General features: G+C 35.3%; 1 protein-coding gene across 15 annotated transcripts in view; it reads right to left on the bottom strand.

Moving 5' to 3' along the window:
• Nucleotides 1-695: 695 nt before the first annotated feature.
• KIF21A (kinesin family member 21A) overlaps nucleotides 696-18,327 on the bottom strand; it is a 155,356-nt gene continuing 137,724 nt past the window's right edge. For all 15 annotated transcript variants that reach the window (XM_063620142.1, XM_055247058.2, XM_063620139.1 and 12 more), the window contains 6 exons: nucleotides 16,513-16,693; nucleotides 14,484-14,648; nucleotides 11,742-11,859; nucleotides 9,680-9,850; nucleotides 8,193-8,392; nucleotides 696-1,992 (listed from right to left, as the gene is read on the bottom strand). In XM_063620142.1, the coding sequence (XP_063476212.1) occupies nucleotides 1,899-1,992; nucleotides 8,193-8,392; nucleotides 9,680-9,850; nucleotides 11,742-11,859; nucleotides 14,484-14,648; nucleotides 16,513-16,693 (929 nt within the window). In that variant the 3' untranslated portion in view covers nucleotides 696-1,898. The remainder of the gene's footprint in view (nucleotides 1,993-8,192; nucleotides 8,393-9,679; nucleotides 9,851-11,741; nucleotides 11,860-14,483; nucleotides 14,649-16,512; nucleotides 16,694-18,327) is intronic.

Genomic DNA, 18,327 nt, shown 5'->3' on the forward strand with positions numbered 1-18,327 from the left:
GCTATAACCCTGCAAAAAAGAAACACTGCAAGAGACTCGAAATTAAAATAGTCTTGAAGTCTCTTTCAGATCTTGGCATGGTACCTTCTTTCAGGGAAGGAGGCAAAATTACAAAGGAGCTGAGTTTTGTCCTTATAGGAAAATCTCTTCCTTAAAACTTTTTTCAAAAATTATTTTGCTATGAAACTTAGAACATATGCACATACATAAAAGAGGATAGAGAAATATACGTACAGTTTAACATGTATGTAGAAGGTGAATGCTTAAGTTTAGGACCCAGGTCAAAAATTACAACATTGCTAGGACCCCAGAAGGACCCTCCCAACCCTCCCAACTCTCCCAACTCATCTGCTGTGACACCTGCCAGTCACCAGCCACCCCTTCTCTTCTCTAGAAAACAAGGTCACCACCATCTTAATGTTTACAGGAATTTTGTTTTGTTTTGTTTTATTATCCATGTTCAAATTCCTAAATTACACAGTTGAACTTAATTGCTTTAAATAGTGAGTTTCCATGGTTCATCAAGATTAAGTTACTGTTTAAAATTCTCAAGAATTTTAAGCAAAGAAAGGAATGCATATGGATTGCCAGATAGCCAAAAACATGCCTTTTCTTCCATCACACAAAGATAAAATAAAGTTTTACAAACACTGGCCATTCTCTTGCAATTTGGAAAAAGAACAATACAGTAAAAATAATTTCATAGCAACATGTTTATTTAAGCCCTAGCTAAGTTTTCATTTACAAGCAAATATTTTCAGGGGAAAAAAAATCACATAAGACAATATTTTCAAATGTTATACCATCTACATAAAAATTAAACTTGCAGAATTTACAAATTAATATTCTGAGCAGACAGAAATATTATACATCCTTTTGCAAAATCCAGTCAACAACTTTTAAAAATTCATACAGGCACAACACAAGATAGTCTCTCTATACAATCTACCTATTTACATAGCTTTTCCCACCACAGATGATAATAGCTCTCATCATAGCCACCAAGGTTCACAAACATAATATATTTAAAATATATTTAGCAGCATATAAAAAAATAGATAAAAGGGAAGGAAATACTACCATTAAATAAAAACAAAATTAAATGGTCATAATAGAAACAACTCCATAGGAAAACAGATCAAAATATATTTCTGTTAGGACATCAACAATGTTTCCCATCACAGAATATATGCACGGCACTGGAAAAAAAAAAAACAAAAAACAATTTAACAGCATTTTAGTCCTGAGCACAGAATATAGTAGAGCTGCAAAACTTTGGTCAATACAAGCAAATGTCAACATTTAACACAAACTGTCTCCCCTTCTCTGTTAGTAGATTAAGATCAATTCCACCTTATGAAAATTCATCAATAATATTCTCATATCTTATTTTTGTCCATTACATTGAAAGAGCTTTGAAATTTGGGAACCCACTACAGACTGATATAAATACCTGGCAAGCAAACCACAATTTGACTAACATTTTCAATATGTTTAAATACATAAATCACTTGAATAAACTATATGAATGAGTTAACGGTGGGCTGCATTGTATTCCAGGTGTGTTTTCTGACTGTCACAAAAGCAGACGTCTTGGTAATTCAAATAATTTGAAAGTGTGTTTTATAGATAGGCACAAAAATTCAGCCACAATAAAAGTGCGAATAAAGCAATATATCAATTGTAGGATATATATCTATTGGTTGATCTTAAAACTAAGCACACAGGATAGTACACAATTTTATTAGAATACCATTTATAGTCAGCAGTTGAACTCAGATATATTTTCCAGTTAATCCAACTCATATGTTTTGCTTAATAAGTGCAGGACAACATTTTCCATAAAGAATACAGAGTATTATCACAGCATTCAGTTTACAACTTATCTTCATTCATGTTTAATTACTGGCAATATCTTCCCCCAGATCTCCTGTGTCAGAGATCTGACCATCTTGCAAATTGCGAGCTTTCCAAATTCTCACAGTTCGATCACTACAAAAAAATAAACAAAACATGGATATATTGAACAAGGGCAGAAAGATAAAGAAATAGCTCTTATGATTACTTATCATGGAAATATTTTCTACATAGGTCTTCAAGAAATCCAAGTACAAATATGCATTGTCTCATTTGTATAGCAAACACATACCTTAATAATGATAACAGCTTATATTATCAAGGGCTTACTGTGAGCCAGGCATTGTTACCCTGTGCCCTTTACATATGTTAACACACATTTAATTCCCTTTAACTACCATTAGCAATAGCTACTACTATAATCCTCTTTTTATTGAAGAGCTAATTAAGGCCCAGATCACATGTAAGTGACACAGCTGAGATGTGAATCCAGGCAGTCTGGCTCCAGAGCTCTATCTCTTTAACACTGGGTCTGCACTCATTATTCCAAAAAACAGTATGTGATTTGACATAGTGTCAGAAGTCTTTAGGCAAAACAGCCTGCAGGTCACAGTGAGGCTTCTAGGCAGGGAGAAAGCTGGGGCAGGGTTTCTAGGGAGTTAGCTAATCTGGCAAAGTCATGAAGAATTATCTCTGGGTAAACTCAGCAAATAAGCCTACAGAAAAAGCAGGAGGCTACTGAGAAGTGAACTAATACTCCACCTAGCACAGAATGTAGAAGATTAAAAGCGATTCTGATGCCCCGTAAATATACAGTTATTGTTAATTGAAATTGAAATTTTTTATAAAAAGAGAAGAAACAGTATTTCTGAGAAAACATGTTTCTGTTGCCCTCGCAGGTGAATACTGGGGACCAGTCATTAGATAATCACATTTCTTAACATATCTCTCATGGTTAAAGAAATGTTTCTTTTTCCAATTTCCTGATTAATCCAAAGTAAAAAACATAAATAAGAGTTTCCATGGAATTTAATAGTTAAAATGCACTTCAGAGATTATGTATTCCATCCCAAGGGAAAAAAAGGTTTAGTGGAGTGCCAATGTAACACAGCAAAGGCTTTCTAGAACCCAGGCTTTCTAGATTTTAATCAGTTATCTTCTCACCATCCCACACAGCACACATCCATTGATAACAGCAATGGACTATTTTCATTTATCCACCCATTCAAGCATTGCATTTATTCATTCAACCATTTACTCAACAAATGTTTACTGAGAACCTGCTACATGCCAAGCATGCTTGGGATATGCTTTTTTTTTTTTGACAGAATCTCGCTCTGTTGCCAGGCTGGAATACAGTGGCACGATCTCGGCTCCTCTGCGCAACCTCTGCCTCCCAGGTTCAAGAGATTCTCCTGCCTCAGCCTCCCGAGCAGCTGGGAAAACCGGTGCATGCCACTATACCTAGCTAATTTTTTTTGCGTTTTCAGTAGAGACGGGGATTCACCAGGTTGGTTGGTCTCGATCTCTTGACCTCGTGATCCGCCTGCCTTGGCCTCTCAAAGTGCTGGGATAACAGGCGTGAGCCACTGTGCCCACCCTGGGATATGCTTTTTTTGTTTGTTTGTGTTTGTTTAAAAAAAAGCATTCTAAGTGCTTGGGATATGCTTTTTTTTTTTTTTTTTTTTTTTTTTTTTAACAGAGTCTCACTCTGTGGCCCAGGCTGGAGTGCAGTGGCTCAATCTCAGCTCACTGCAAGTTCCACCTCCCGGGTTCACGCCATTCTCCTGCCTCAGCCTCCTGAGTAGCTGGGACTACAGGAGCCCGCCACCACGCCCGGCTAATTTTTTTGTATTTTTAGTAGGGACAAGGTTTCACCGTGTTAGCCAGGATGGTCCCGATCTCCTGACCTCGTGACCCACCTGCCTCGGCCTCCCAAAGTGCTGGGATTACAGGCATGAGCCACCACGCCTGGCCAGGATATGCTGTTTTAAAAAAACAAAAATAGAATTTAAAAGCTCAAATCTTTTGCCTTTGTAGATCATATATTCTAGCAAAAGGAGACAGACAATAAACCACAATAAATGATTTAAAGGTGATAATAAATATTAGAAGGTGACTAGTGCCACAGGGGTGAAAAAAAAAGGAGAGCACAACCAAGGGGACCCGGAGTGCTAGGTGATAGGAGAGATTACAATTTTAAATAAAATGGCCAGGATACTCTTACTGAGGAAGAAAGACTCGCAGGGTCAGGACATTTGAGAGAAAAACATTCCAGGCCAAAAGAGCAGCTAGGGCAAATGCCCTCAGGCAGGAGTGGCTTTGGAATGTTCAAGGACCAGCAAAGAGGTTATTGGGATTGCAAGAAAAGGACAAGCCAGAGGATACCAGATGATAAGGCAAGGGCGATAACAGATGTTCAGAGGGCAAGATCAAGTATGGACTCAACTCTAAGTGAAATGGAGGACCACTGTAGGGTTTTGAATAGAGAAGGAATTCATCTAACTTATACTTTTAAAGGATTATTCTAGATTTTGTGTTGAGTGTAGACTACATATGAGCAAAGAACTTTGTTTAGAAGTCTATTATAGTAATCCAAGAGTTGATGGTGATTAAGTCTGGTGAAGAAGTAGAGGATGTGGTAAGAAGTGGTTAGATTGTAGATATAATTTAAAGGTAAAACTAACAGCACTTGATGATGGATTAGATATGGAGTACAAAAGAAGGAGCGGAAGAAAGGTTCTGTCCCGAGCACAGAAATGTCAAGGAAGCCATCAACTGTGATGGAGAAGGTTGTAGAATGATCAGGTTTCTTGAAAAGATCAGGAGCTCAATTTTGGATACGTTAAGTTTGAGATGATTAAATTTCCACCACTAGCCATGACAGAGTAACTCACACTAGGTTAACCCCCCTATTATAAACAAAGAGAAAACTTGACAAAATTTATGGAGCAGCTGTTTTCAGACACTAGGCAACAGGCAGTGCGAGGCTGTGATCCTGGAGAAAAGGGAAACAAAGATGAACTGTGTGATAGCCCCAGGTATCTGCCTGGAAGCATTTTCCACACCACAGCAAAGGGAAAGGGAACCCGAGCAGAGAACCACAGGAGCACTTAGTTGAAGAGACAGAAAACAAAATCCAGAAAGTAGAGAAGAGGAGAGATCTATGCAGAGAAAAGAACTCTACAAATCTACGTAGGGTCCCCTAAAGTCTTTGACTGAATGTTAAGTTGTACATGAGTAGAGTGCAACTATAAGGTCAGACAGCAAACAGCTACCAGGGAGCTATATATTGAAAACCTCCCAGAGTTCATACAGGGCTATGAGATGTTCAATTTCTGACGGGTATAGTAGAGAGATACCACTGAACACCTGGGACATTCAGTAGAACTGCAGGAAGAGTTAAACTTTCGTAGGAGAGCCAACTAACCCTAGAGTAATGGCTACTCTAGACCTACCTAACAAAGGTTAAAAACAAGTGTTAAAAACATAAAACTGAACAAGTAATCCAATTGCCTGATAAACAAAGCCTGATACTCTTTAAATGAATAAAAAGTACAACAAAATTGAGATACTCAAAATATTACAATGTCTAACATTTAATAAAATATTACTTGACATGAAAAGCAGCAGAAGAAAATGAAACCAGTAATTATGAGAAAAATCAATGATATCAGATCCAGAAACGACAGGTATGATGAAATTATCTATGTAAGTTATAAAGTGCCTCAGTTTTCCTATTTGTAAAATAGAGATTATAATAATAATACTTAACTTCTAGAGTTAGTCTAAGGACTAAATGAGCTAATATCTGCAAAGCACTTAGAACAATGCCTGGCACATAGTAAGCACTATATAAATATTTATTAAATAAATAAGTAGAACTAATTTTTTAAAATTCCTTCTGATTTTCTTGGTTATTTTCCTGTGATTTTGAAAATATGTAGTAGACATATTTGCAAGTGACATACACTGAGTAAGCTGAGAAAAAGTTTAGCTCTTCATCTGCACAGCAAAAGAAACTATCAATAAACAGACAACCTACAGAATGGGAGAAAATATTTGCAAACTATGAATCTGACAAAGATCTAATATCCAGCATCTTAGGAACTAAAACAAATTTGTAAGGAAAAAAACAAACAACCCATTTAAAAGTGGAAAAAGGTCATGAACAGACACTTTTCTAAGGAAGACATACATGCCGCTAACTAGAATATGAAAAAAACCTCAACATTATTAGAGAAATGCAAAACCACAATGAAATATCATCTCACACCAGTCAAAATGGCTACTATTAAAAAGTCAAAAATAACAGATGTCAACAAGGTTGTGGAAAATGGGAACACTTATACACTGGCTAGTGGGAGTGTAAATCAGTTCAACCACTGTGGAAAGCAGTGTGATTCCTCAAAGAGCTAAAAAACTACCATTTGACTCAGCAATCTCATTACTGGGTGTATAGCAGAGGAATATAAATCCTTCTACCATAAAGACACATGCACACAAATGTTCATAACAGCACTATTCACAATAGCAAAGACATGGAATCAACCTAAATGCCCATCAATGACAGACTGGATAAAGAAAATGCAGTACATATACATCATGGAATACTATGCAGCCATAAAAATAAATGAGATCATGTATTTTGTGGGAACATGGATGGAGCTGAGACTATTATCCTTAGCAAACAAATGCAAAAACAGAGAACCAAATATCACATGCTCTCACTTATAAATGGGAGCTAAATGATGAGAACTCATAGACATAAAAAGGGAACAACAGACACTGGGGCCTGTTTGAGGGTGGAGGGCGGCAGGAGGGAGAAGAGCAGAAAAAAGTAACTATTGGATACTGGGCTTAGTACATGGGTGATGAAATAATCTGAACAACAAACACTGGTGACACAAGTTTACCCATATAAAAAACCAGCACACGTACCCCTGAACCTAAAATAAAAGTTAAAAAAAAAAAAAAAAAAGTTTAGCTCTTCAAAACTGAGACCATATCCTGGAAGGTAAGTAAGTATAATTACATTACATGTCAATCCCCAGGCCTCACTGATACACAATACTAAGTCTTGTATCGGGTGTCCCACAGCCAATGTGGGATATATCCAGTAAATTTTCAAGGACACAACAAGTTTCCAAGGAAGTAAGCAAAAGTGGTGACTTTTCAGAAAGTAATGCATCTTGGAAATAGCATCAATGAAGCATCAAAGGTAAGCACCTTAGAAAAACAAAATAAATTGGCTCTGATGCAACTTAAAGATGAAAGTAAATCTAAATGAAAGGAGAAATTCAATGGAAACTGCACAAATAAAAATAAATGACACAGAAATAAAGTAAAGGCTTCAAAATAAAATCAGGGTGTTCATGCATTTGAGATACACTGAATAAAGGCAGTGCTCAAATTAAAGAGATATAAATGGTACACAAACAAAATTGGGAGGTGTTTTAGATAGATATTCATAAGAAATTACATTTCATTTGAATGAGACCTACACTTCACATTATATAATACATACACTTTCCTTTTCAAAGTACATATATACATATACTATATATAATGTCATTTATATATATAAACTGTCATTTTACAGTCACATCTTTCTACCTCCTTCAAGTATCTTAAATGTCACTTTCTCCATGAGGCCTTCACTGACCACCCTATTTTGTCATCCTGCCCTAGGAAAATCCCATCCCCTTTCTCTCTTTTCTTTTTCACCATTGCACTTGTCACCATCTAACATATTCTACTTATTTTCCATTTCTTCTCATAAGAATATAGACTGGGTTTGGGGATCTGTTTTGCTCACTGCTCTATTCCCAGGAGTCTGGAACAATTCCCAGCACTTAGAAGATTCATTGTGAATGAACAAATGAGTCAATCAATCCAGCCATCCACAAGCGGGAGGAAGCAGATGTTATTACTACGTACTTATACTTTAAAGGGAGGAGGAAGCACAGAGAGTTTTTAAATAATTTGTTCCAAATATGAAGAATGGCAAATTTGTTGCCCTTCTGAAAATAAAAATCTTTAGAAATTAGTCATTATTTTCTAAAAGTCAAAATCATCAAGAAAACATGTGACAGCACACTTCCTAAAATAAGCAGAGTGCTATACAGGAGTAACAGTATTGTCATGTAACCTGGGGTTCCTAAATTCAGTGCCCACATGTACATCAGAAAATATAAATAAGACATCTTAAAACAGACATTAGAACGATTATAAGAAGGATTTTGCATATTCAATGTTTCTAGATATTTACAACATATTTATTAAATCTGAACGGAAACAACCAATATAGAGAAGAATCATATAAGAAAACTTACTCAGCTGCAGTAAAAATGTGGGTGGAATTAACACATATAGCATTGATAGGACTATCATGACCCTTCATCTCTCCAACTGGCATAAAAGTATCCATGTTCCAGACTTTCAAAATGCCCCCTCTGCAGCCACTGAGCAAAACTGGGTGGTCTGGCACCACTCCCAGGGCACAGACCCAATCCTTATGTGCATTTGGAACTTGCTAAAAGAAAAAAAGTGAAATCAGCAGCTTAAGGAGAGCTTCCAAACTGACATTTTCACATGAAAATAAACTGAAAAACATTTTATTGCCAAAACTTAATATTCGGAATTGCCTGGAGAAAGTTTATTTTCTATGCAATCACTCTTAGTGATTTAAAGAAATAAATGGATAATTTGCTTCCCAACTTGCCTCACTAATTTTCATCATTGTTATCAGCATTTAAGGGCTATAATTTACAGAACGTAAAAGACGCTGAAAGTATATAGAACTTTCGAGTATCACATCCTCTTCATGGGCAGTAAATATCTTACCTTTCTCCAAAATGTATTAAATAAAGCAAGTTTGAAAACTGCAACCTGGTATGTGGACTATAAGGACTGGCTCATAATACCACCAGTTTAAACTTTCAATAGAGAATATAGAGGCCTGAAGATTTCTGCAGAAGACCAGAGATAATCTACATATTTCATGATGAGTAAACAGTAATTACAAGATCAGACTATATGACTATACTTCATGCATAGGTGTATTTATACGCACAATATAAAATTATAATCATGAATGCAGGTTTATTTTTAAAAAGCTTTCGAATGCAACGCTGTATATGCCTCTATTGCCAAGTTTTTCCTAATATTTATGTTTCTTGTTTGTTTGGATTTCATCTGCTGATTACAAGCAGGAAAGTGGAAGCAACTACGACATATACATACCCACACATATATATAAGGAAAAACTTGAAATTGAAAAGAATTTCATCTGTTAACTAATTTCTTTTCCAGGGAATTAGGAAAAGAGCAATATTTGAATTTACTGACACATCACTTCAACCCAACTATCATTTTGTAGGAAATGAGAGAACTACCACTCTTAGATGCATGAAAATGCTCTTATAAATAAGGAATTATTTATATTACTCTTGACTTTAGCTAAACTTGGAACTCTTTGGAATACGTGTACATAAAACAAAAGCAAAACAAAATGAGAAACTGCAACTGCACTACTCCCAGGCTGATTTTATTTAATAAACACATGCATGGAGCAACCCTAGATCTTTCAACTCTTATCAGCATCTCTTCTTCTCTTATCTAGCAGGTATTATTCAATGTTGAATGTTTCCCTTCTCCCAGTGAAGAACTCTGGGGAGGATGAAACATTCTTTAAGAAAAAGGCTTGATTAATATTATCTGTAAATGATAAAAATCTACATAGAAGCTCTTCAAGTTCTTCTACAGGCTACAGGATTGTGTTGAAATGCCTACTCTATACCATGAAAAGGTTCTACATTACCTGAAGAAGGTCTTTTTGAGTTAAGTCCCATTTCTTGATTCCATTATCTCTAGACCCACTAAATAGGTTATCCCCTTGAATGGTTAGTGCTTCTATGCCATCATAATGAGGGGGTTCAAAATTGTGGGTGGGACTCACAGTCCCAAGAGCTCCTTCTGTAACATCAAACATCTAAAAAGGTAGAAACAAAGCAGTTATCCTATTTAACTTGCAAATAAACACCAACATTTGTACAGTCCTAGAAACACATACACATGTATGTTAATCAGACATGACTTATTTTGTTACCTATTGTTTCTGGTTTGTTAAATGTTTTCTTTTTATTTATTTTATTTATTATTTTGAGATGAGGTCTCACTGTGTTTCCCAGGCTGGAGTGCAGTGCTTATTCACAGGTGCAATCATATTGCACAGCTGCCTTAACTGCAGGCTCAAGCGATCCTCTTACCTCAACCTGCCAAGTAGCTGGGATTACAGGCATGCATCATGGCACCACCTCTTAATTATTGTTTTGTTTTGTTATTTGTTGTTATGCATGTTTTACTAAGTTAATTAAATTAACCTGGCATGAATGATAACTGAGGATAAACCTGTGCCCTTTTTTTCACACTACTTTTGCTTGCATGTTACATGCTTTGTGTCTGTAGGCTTTTAAGAAAGGAAACCAGATTTTTTTCATGTATAAGTGCACAAATGATATGTTCAATAATAAAAATATTACATATCAATCCAGTTGAAATTCAAATAAACAATATGGTTATTATTTAATGACTATTAGGTAACTCTGCAGTCCCAGAGGTCATCTCCAATTCCCCAAAGCTGCTGTTCAAAACCTTTTCACTTTCCTCAGTTGCACTCATCTCTCTTAGCCCGTAACCTTGTGCTTTCCTGAAAAGGCTAGTGTCATAAAAAATAAACTTTTTAGACACTCTCCTCCATTCTAAAAGTTTCTTGTTATCTTCAAACTTCTTCTTACCCTTCCCTTCTTTATCAGAGGCTAAAGTATACTTACTTATTTTCAATGTTCACATCTATGATCTAACTCCTCCTACCACCTTCATCAATTGCCACCACTTCAGTTTTCTCCTCACTCATTCCCTCTCCACTAAGCCCAATTCCTAAGTACATAAATATGTTCATGTCTCTAGGATATAAAATCCTCTTTTCTTAACCATTCTAATTTCAAGTCATTAACCCATCTCTCATTTCTTAATCAAGGTTTCTAGAATGAGTACTTACATTCTTCCTACCTCTCTTTCTTACCTTCTTCCTATTGATTCTCACAGATATTCCCCAAGGCTGAGTTCCCAGTCAGCTTCTCTCCACCTTGGCCACATCATCAACTCTTAACTCTTTGAACATCTGGTTCTCTTTGAATGGCTCCCCAAACCTACATCTCTAGTCACAACTTATTTTAAACTCTAGACTTGAATTTCTAATGGCCTTCTGGCCATGTGAATGTCCTTTATTAGTATTTCATTTAACATTTAAATTTAACATTTTTAGAATCAAACTATGCATCTTTCCTTACCTTACCTGTTAATTTCATAAAATTCTGAAGATCATAATATTTTCAGGATAAAAGATCATGACAATAAGACTCATGTATGAGTTGGAAGACTGAGTTAAAGGAGCTTTAAAATGGTTTCCAACCTTTCTTCTATGAAAAGTGAGAATGCATGATTGAATAATAAGATAACAAAACCACTAACTATGAATGAGGAAAAGATTAAAAAGAAAAAGCAAAGACTAGAAAGGAAAAAAGAAAATAAGAGAAAGAGGTCCTAGATGAATGTGAATACTTCAAAATTATCATTTAATAGACAAATATAATTCAGAAAGTCTCTTTTTTTATTTTTTTTAAATTTTTGTAAACAGTTTTATTTATTTATTTATTTATTTATTTATTTTTATTTATTTTTATTTTTTTATTATTATACTTTAGGTTTTAGGGTACATGTGCACAATGTGCAGGTTTGTTACATATGTATCCATGTGCCATGTTGTTTTGCTGCACCCATTAACTCGTCATTTAGCATTAGGTATAGTCTTTTATACATACTTTGATGTAATGATCCTTGGAGCCAGTGATGATTAGATCTTGTCCATTGGAAATCTGATCCACAGTAAGGCACATAACAGGGCCTAGGTGTCCTGTTAACTTTCCTGTAGACTGAAACCTTTAAAAATAAAGAAAAATAGTTTTGTTTAAAATTATTTCTTAGTATGATGGGACTAAGCCTCAACATAAACAATCTACATTCTTTCATAAAATAATTCACTAACTTTTTTTTTCTTTTTATATGTTTAGAGATGGGATCTTGGGCCAGGTGCAGTGGCTAATGCCTGTAATCTCAGCACTTTGGGAGGCCAAGGTGGGCGTATCACCTGAGGCCAGCAGTTTGAGACCAGCCTGGCCAACATGGTGAAACCCCGTCTCTACTAAAAATATAAAAATTAGCTGGATGTGGTGGCAGGTGCCTGTACTCCCAGCTACTCAGGAGGCTGAGGCAGGAGAATCGCTTGAACCTGGGAGTGGGAGGCTGCAGCAAGCCGAGATCGAGCCACTGCACTCCGGCCTGGGCAACAGAGTGAGAATCCGACTCAAGAAAAAAAAAAAAAAAAAAAACAGAGATGGGGTTCCATTATGTTGCCAGGCTGAAGTGTGGTGGCTATTCACAGGCATGATTATGGCACACTGCAGTCTCAATCTCCTGGCCTCAAGCAATCCTCCCACCTCAACTTCCCCAGTAGCTGGGACTTACAGGTGTGCATCACCAGCTTTTTTCATTTTAGCTCCACATCTATGAAACTCTGTTCAAGTTAGTCAAAACTAATATAATCTATGATGCAAACGCGAGAGTCATAAATAAGTTATTCCAAAGCTGACTAATGTCATTTAGGTAAGCAAAAAAGCAGCAGAAGTGCAAAAAATGATTAATTTTAACTCCAACCTAAATCCACCTAAACATTAATCTGCTAAATGTCTGAATATGTGATAGGCATAGGACTGATTAGGTCCAATTTGAATTTCAAATAAAATGATGATATCACTGATGTAATTACAAAATCAGTAACAGTACTGAGAAAGTAAAATTATTTTATTACACACACATTTTCACAAATACACAGAAATGCATGTACATCATATATACACATATATGCACATATATACATACATATATCTATGTACACACAGATATGTGTGGATGTGTACATCAGACAATAAGTGGTCCATTTCATCAATTATTATAAAGACATGAAAATGATCAGCTATGTGGCTGGTAGAAAACTGTGTGATGTCAGTTGTCAGAGAGTAACAGTGAACCTTTGTTTCACAGTCCTACCTCAAATCAAGCTGCTGGAATAAAGACATGTGTCTAGCTTCTAAGATATTACAGTTTCTTGAAAACTATTCTCTTAGTTCCTTTGTTAAGATCTACACTTAATTAGTAGTATCTTGCTGAAATCAACCAGGTTTCCAAGAGTCAAACTTATCAGCAAATTAAAAAGTGCAAAAGATTTTCAAAAGCTGGTATCTTTTCTGCCTTGTGTCATGATTTTGACTATTTCTTCTATGGTGCTCTTACTATGAGTCAGATTAAATATCTTCAAGAATAAACCAAGTCCTCACTTCTTTTCTCATTTTCTTAAAAAAGTACTGTTTTTAATTTTCTACATTTTGTTTATAATACAGTAGTTAGGACCCTGCTTTTTCTCTTATCTATTTATCTATAAATTATGTTTATTATACTTTGCCAGTCATACTTTAACATGATTTAAATGTTATAAATTATAACACTAGTTTTTTTCAATGTTTTTCAAAAAAACATCCATTTGATTTACCATTGGCAAATCCCTTCTGGATGAGAGGCACCCCATATTACCTGAACTGGAAATGTTACTAAGAATCCTGTAATAGCCTGTTTAATGGCCTTTATCCTCCATTATAAGATGAGCTCTAAGAAGGCAGATCTAGGTTGGGCACAGTGGCTCCTGCCTATAATCCTAGCACTTTGGGAGGCTTAAATGACATGAGCATTTGAGCCCAGGAGTTCAAGACCAGCAACATTTGTCTTGCTCTGTCTTTATTCCTAGTACTCACCACACTGTTGGTGCAATGCCTGACATATTCGGGTTGAATAAATATTTGTTAACTAATAAGTGAAAGTTTCCTTGCTGCCAAAATTTTAAGAACTAGAAAACAAGCTAACATAAACACTCAACTAAAGGAAAAGAGTTCACACTTCATAGGAAATAAAAATCGAATGAAAGATGTAATGCCTTAAATTTTAATTTATCTTTTTTCTTTTTAACTATTTTATCTTCTTATTACTTCATAGATTACATATATTTTATATTCACAAAAATTCTGTGAGGACTTCATGCCCAAAGTTGTTAAATTAATTTTATAAATGAAAAAATTTAAGATATAAGATGCTTAAATGATGTTGCAAGAAATAACTCTAACAAGAGTGCTGGTGAAACTAGGATGAGAATCTTGGCCTCTTCCTAGTAAACAACATGACTTGTAGGCAAATATTAAGAAATTGTAATGTTTCAATTTTATTTTTCCCCCATATACTTATTTTCCCCAGCAACGGAGATTAAAAAAAAGAGAACATTGTCAGTTTGTGAATAAGGACACAAGAGACATTTAGAGGTACTATGCTGAATAAAAAAGCCTATGATTTTACATTAACTTCTGGGGTCATAAAAATTGGATTTCACATGCACTAATGTTATTAATGTCTGAAGTTGTATTTGCCATAGGCAAGAGGTATGTTTTCTTAAAAGTATCTACCTTTTAAGATCCCACATTCTGACAGCATTTCCGGAAGCAGCATAGAGGAAGGTGCCAGTTGGGTTTAGGGCAATTTGATTGATCTGGTTCTCTCCAGAAGGAATAGCTACTGTTCGACTGGTACTTGCAGAACAAGCATCTCCAAGAGTAACTTGACCTGAAGACCTTAAGAGATACAAACAAAGCAAAAAAGTCACATTTCTGGACTTGGGTTTGGCTTAGAATTCCTTGAATTCCCAGGAAACTGGCTGTAGGCAACAACAAGAGCAGTGTCCTTTTGTCACTATGTGTATACTACCTAGCACAGCACCTAACACAAAGTTGGTGCATATAAATAATTATTTGGTAAGTGAAGAGATTAATAAATAAAGTAAGATTATGAATGAATAAAATAAGATTACATGGTTTAAAACTCTTACTTGGTATACTAGTAATTCCAGGCCCTGAGTTAGGAAGGACTAAAACATCTTTCGGAAAAGATTAGATGATTTTTTTTTAATGTTAAACATAAAAAAAATCAACAAATGGCTGGGTGTAGTGGCTGACGCCTGTAATCCCAGCACTATGGAGGCCGAGGTGGGTGGATCACCTGAGGTCAGGAGTTTGAGTCCAGCCTGGCCAACATGGTGAAGTCCTGTCTCTACTAAAAATACTAAAATACTACTAAAAATACAAAAATTAGCTGGGGGTGGTGGTGCGTGCCTGTAATCCCAGCTACTCAGGAGGCTGAGGCAGGAGAATCACTTGAACCTGGGAGGTGGGGGTGGCAGTGAGCCGAGATTGCACCACTGCCCTCCACCCTGGAAGACAGAGCAAGACTCCATCTCAAAAAAAAAAAAAAAAAAAAAATCAACAAATGATACGTTGCCACAAAAGTAATTCATTTTACTACAGCTTCCAGAAGCACCACCCCCCTCCACCCAAGGGCCAGGCTTACCAATACTCTTTTGTGTATAAGAATTGCCTTTCTGGATTAAAGACAATGGAGACCTTTTGAATTATTTGCAGTTTTCATTTATTTTAACCCAATCATAGATGGAGTATCTAAGGCCTTAAACATAACGTATGCCTATTTCTTCAGATAAATTCTAGGTGAAATTTTTTTAAAATTTTGAAACATTTTCTTAGCTAACTTCTAAAATATTAAGCCATAATCAATCTTTTCAAATTTAACTTCAGTGATTCAATTGAATTGGTAAATTCTACCATAAATTATATCTTAATATACGATATAATAGTATTATTTTTCTACAAGTTTCAAGACTTGTATTCAGTACAAAGAATAATAAAGTAGTTCTCAAATTACAAAGCAGCACTTAAAAATAGCCTCTACTATCTCTACAAATTAGTAAAAATTAACCTTTCTTATGCTCCCTTCTCTCATTTAAATGATCACCGAGTTTACGTCAATTTTGATTATTAAAATAATTCATCAATATCACAGCAAAAAGAATCACTTGTTTTACACTCTTAAAGACAAATACAATAATGAGCACAGAAAAAATAAATTCATCCTCCAATTATCCAACATAACCTGCAGTTATGAAATTTGTACTCACACCAAAGCAGTCTCAGTCCTTAAAAAACACTCTCAGCTTTTCAATCTCTGTTAATTAAAAGTTGTAAGTACTTCTTCACTGCCTACCATGCTGATTTCAGCCATTTCCCAAGGAATGGTAAGCAAGTAATATAAAACATTGAACTCTATCAAGTAAGAAATAGTATGAAAATGTAATACCTTATATTTGGGAGGGAGAAAATATGAAATGTATACTTAGTCACCGATCAAATATGGCTTATCCCTTTCTGTTTAATACCAGGCTCTTGTATTTCATTTGTCAAATTTTCCCCCCTCTTATTTTATCTGTGCTTTTCTTTGTGAACACTTTAATATCCTCTGGGAAGTGGACAGGTATACAAAAATTAAAATGCATTTATAGTCCTCTCTTTTCTTATATTTTGTAAAAAACAAAAAACAAAAAAAGAAGAGCTATTCCTCCTTTATGCTATATGTCTTCAAGTTACTTACGTTAGTGTTCGAATGCACTTTGCTGAATCTCTGATATCCCACACCTTAATATAAGATGTTGATACAGTGAAGACCAAACTGGTGTAATTACAGTATTTTACAGACACGACATTGTTGGGATGACCCCCCAGTGACATTATTTCCTGCCCAGTCACCAGATTCCATACTTTACAAGTCCGATCTAAAATGAACACATAAAAAAAAGAAAACACTGTTAATATGAACTACTTTAGGTTCTCTTAACAATAAAAATTATTTAAATAATTTCTCTTCTATGGGAAGGAAATGAAAATAGTAATTAACGTACAACAAGGATCCTAACTTCATCCTTGACCCTCTGCAACAGGCTCAAAGACAAGGTAAGTGTAAAGGATCAGATAAAAGTCTGGGATGTCTGGTGTACGTATCATGTGGTATTGAAAAAATATTTATGAAAAATTTTGAAATGGTCATACCAAAAGAGTCTTGCTTCAAATTGCCGCTGAATTTAGAATGGCAGTCTCAGATCAGCCTCTTCAAAACATTCTTCTCTGATCATACTCCTACCTCCTCACAACATTCTCTACACTAGTAAATATACACACATTTTTCCCCCCAAGGGTCAATGATTGATAAATTGTATTTTTATTTTTGACCCAAAAACATAATCACAGAACTATTCTTTTTCTTTTTCTGATATGTTGAATGTCTAATTATACTGGAGAGAAACATTTAATTTGAATCATTAGAAAAATACAGTATTTTCAAAGAACATATGTTTTTTTAATCGGAGAATTTCTTTACTTTTACTCTCAATTCATAAGTTCTAGCTGGGATCTTATACTTCCTTCATAGACAATGAGCAATAAATATTTGTTGATTAAAGTGAATCTTGGACTATCCCTAAATGCTAAAAACTTTCACTAGCTCCCTGAATTCCTGTACATGTTTGCTTTTCACCTTTCTAGCCTCAACGATCAGCACTTCTCTTATACATATTCCATTTTCAACCCAACTAGAATTAGTTTCCAAACATGCTCCACGTTTATCTTCATGTCTCTGCTTATGTTATTCTGTAATCTCGATTATTCCTTCCTACCTGTAAATATCCAAACCGTCCTATAAGGTACATCCTAAATGACTCCTTCTCAAAGCCTTCCTTGTTTCTCATAGCTGAGCATAATTCCTCCCTTTTCCAGAACCCCAAAACTCTTAGTCTATAACTCTTCAAAGCATTTATAGCTGGTTTCCAGTTACTTGCAATTGTACCAAAGGGGTTAAGAGTGCAGGATTGGAGAAGGGTATACCTAGGTTTCTAATCTTGGTTCTTCCGCTTACTAGCTAAATTTACCTGAGAAAAGTATTTATTCACTTGAATCCTGAGTTTCTTTGTTTACAAAATGAGGATGCAACATGTATCTCCTTGAGATTGTTGTGAGAATTAGGTGAGATATACCAGTATACTGCCTAGCATAGCCCCTGATATGTAGTAAGTGTTGCAGAAATAGTGGTTGCTACGCATCTTATCTCTTTCCCATATTGTATATTTAAATAGCCTTTTATAGATTTTTATATAACCTGCATTTCAAAATTCAGGACCCTACATGCAGTACATGCCCAAATACTGTAGAGAGATGTATTCTGTCACCACTGTATTCACAAAACATCAACAGAAGTTTTACTTGCTGCTCAACTATGCAATAATTTTATATATTTTACATTCAGGGGTTGAACCAGATTATCCGATTCTTTCTGGCCTTAAATAGTTTGACAGTTTTTTAGAGCATGTTAAAAATGTAATTTTTTTTAAAAAAAGCTATTAAATATCTGCATTAG

Source organism: Symphalangus syndactylus, chromosome 17 (assembly GCF_028878055.3).
Source record: "Symphalangus syndactylus isolate Jambi chromosome 17, NHGRI_mSymSyn1-v2.1_pri, whole genome shotgun sequence".
In the NCBI taxonomy this organism is placed as follows: domain Eukaryota; kingdom Metazoa; phylum Chordata; class Mammalia; order Primates; family Hylobatidae; genus Symphalangus; species Symphalangus syndactylus.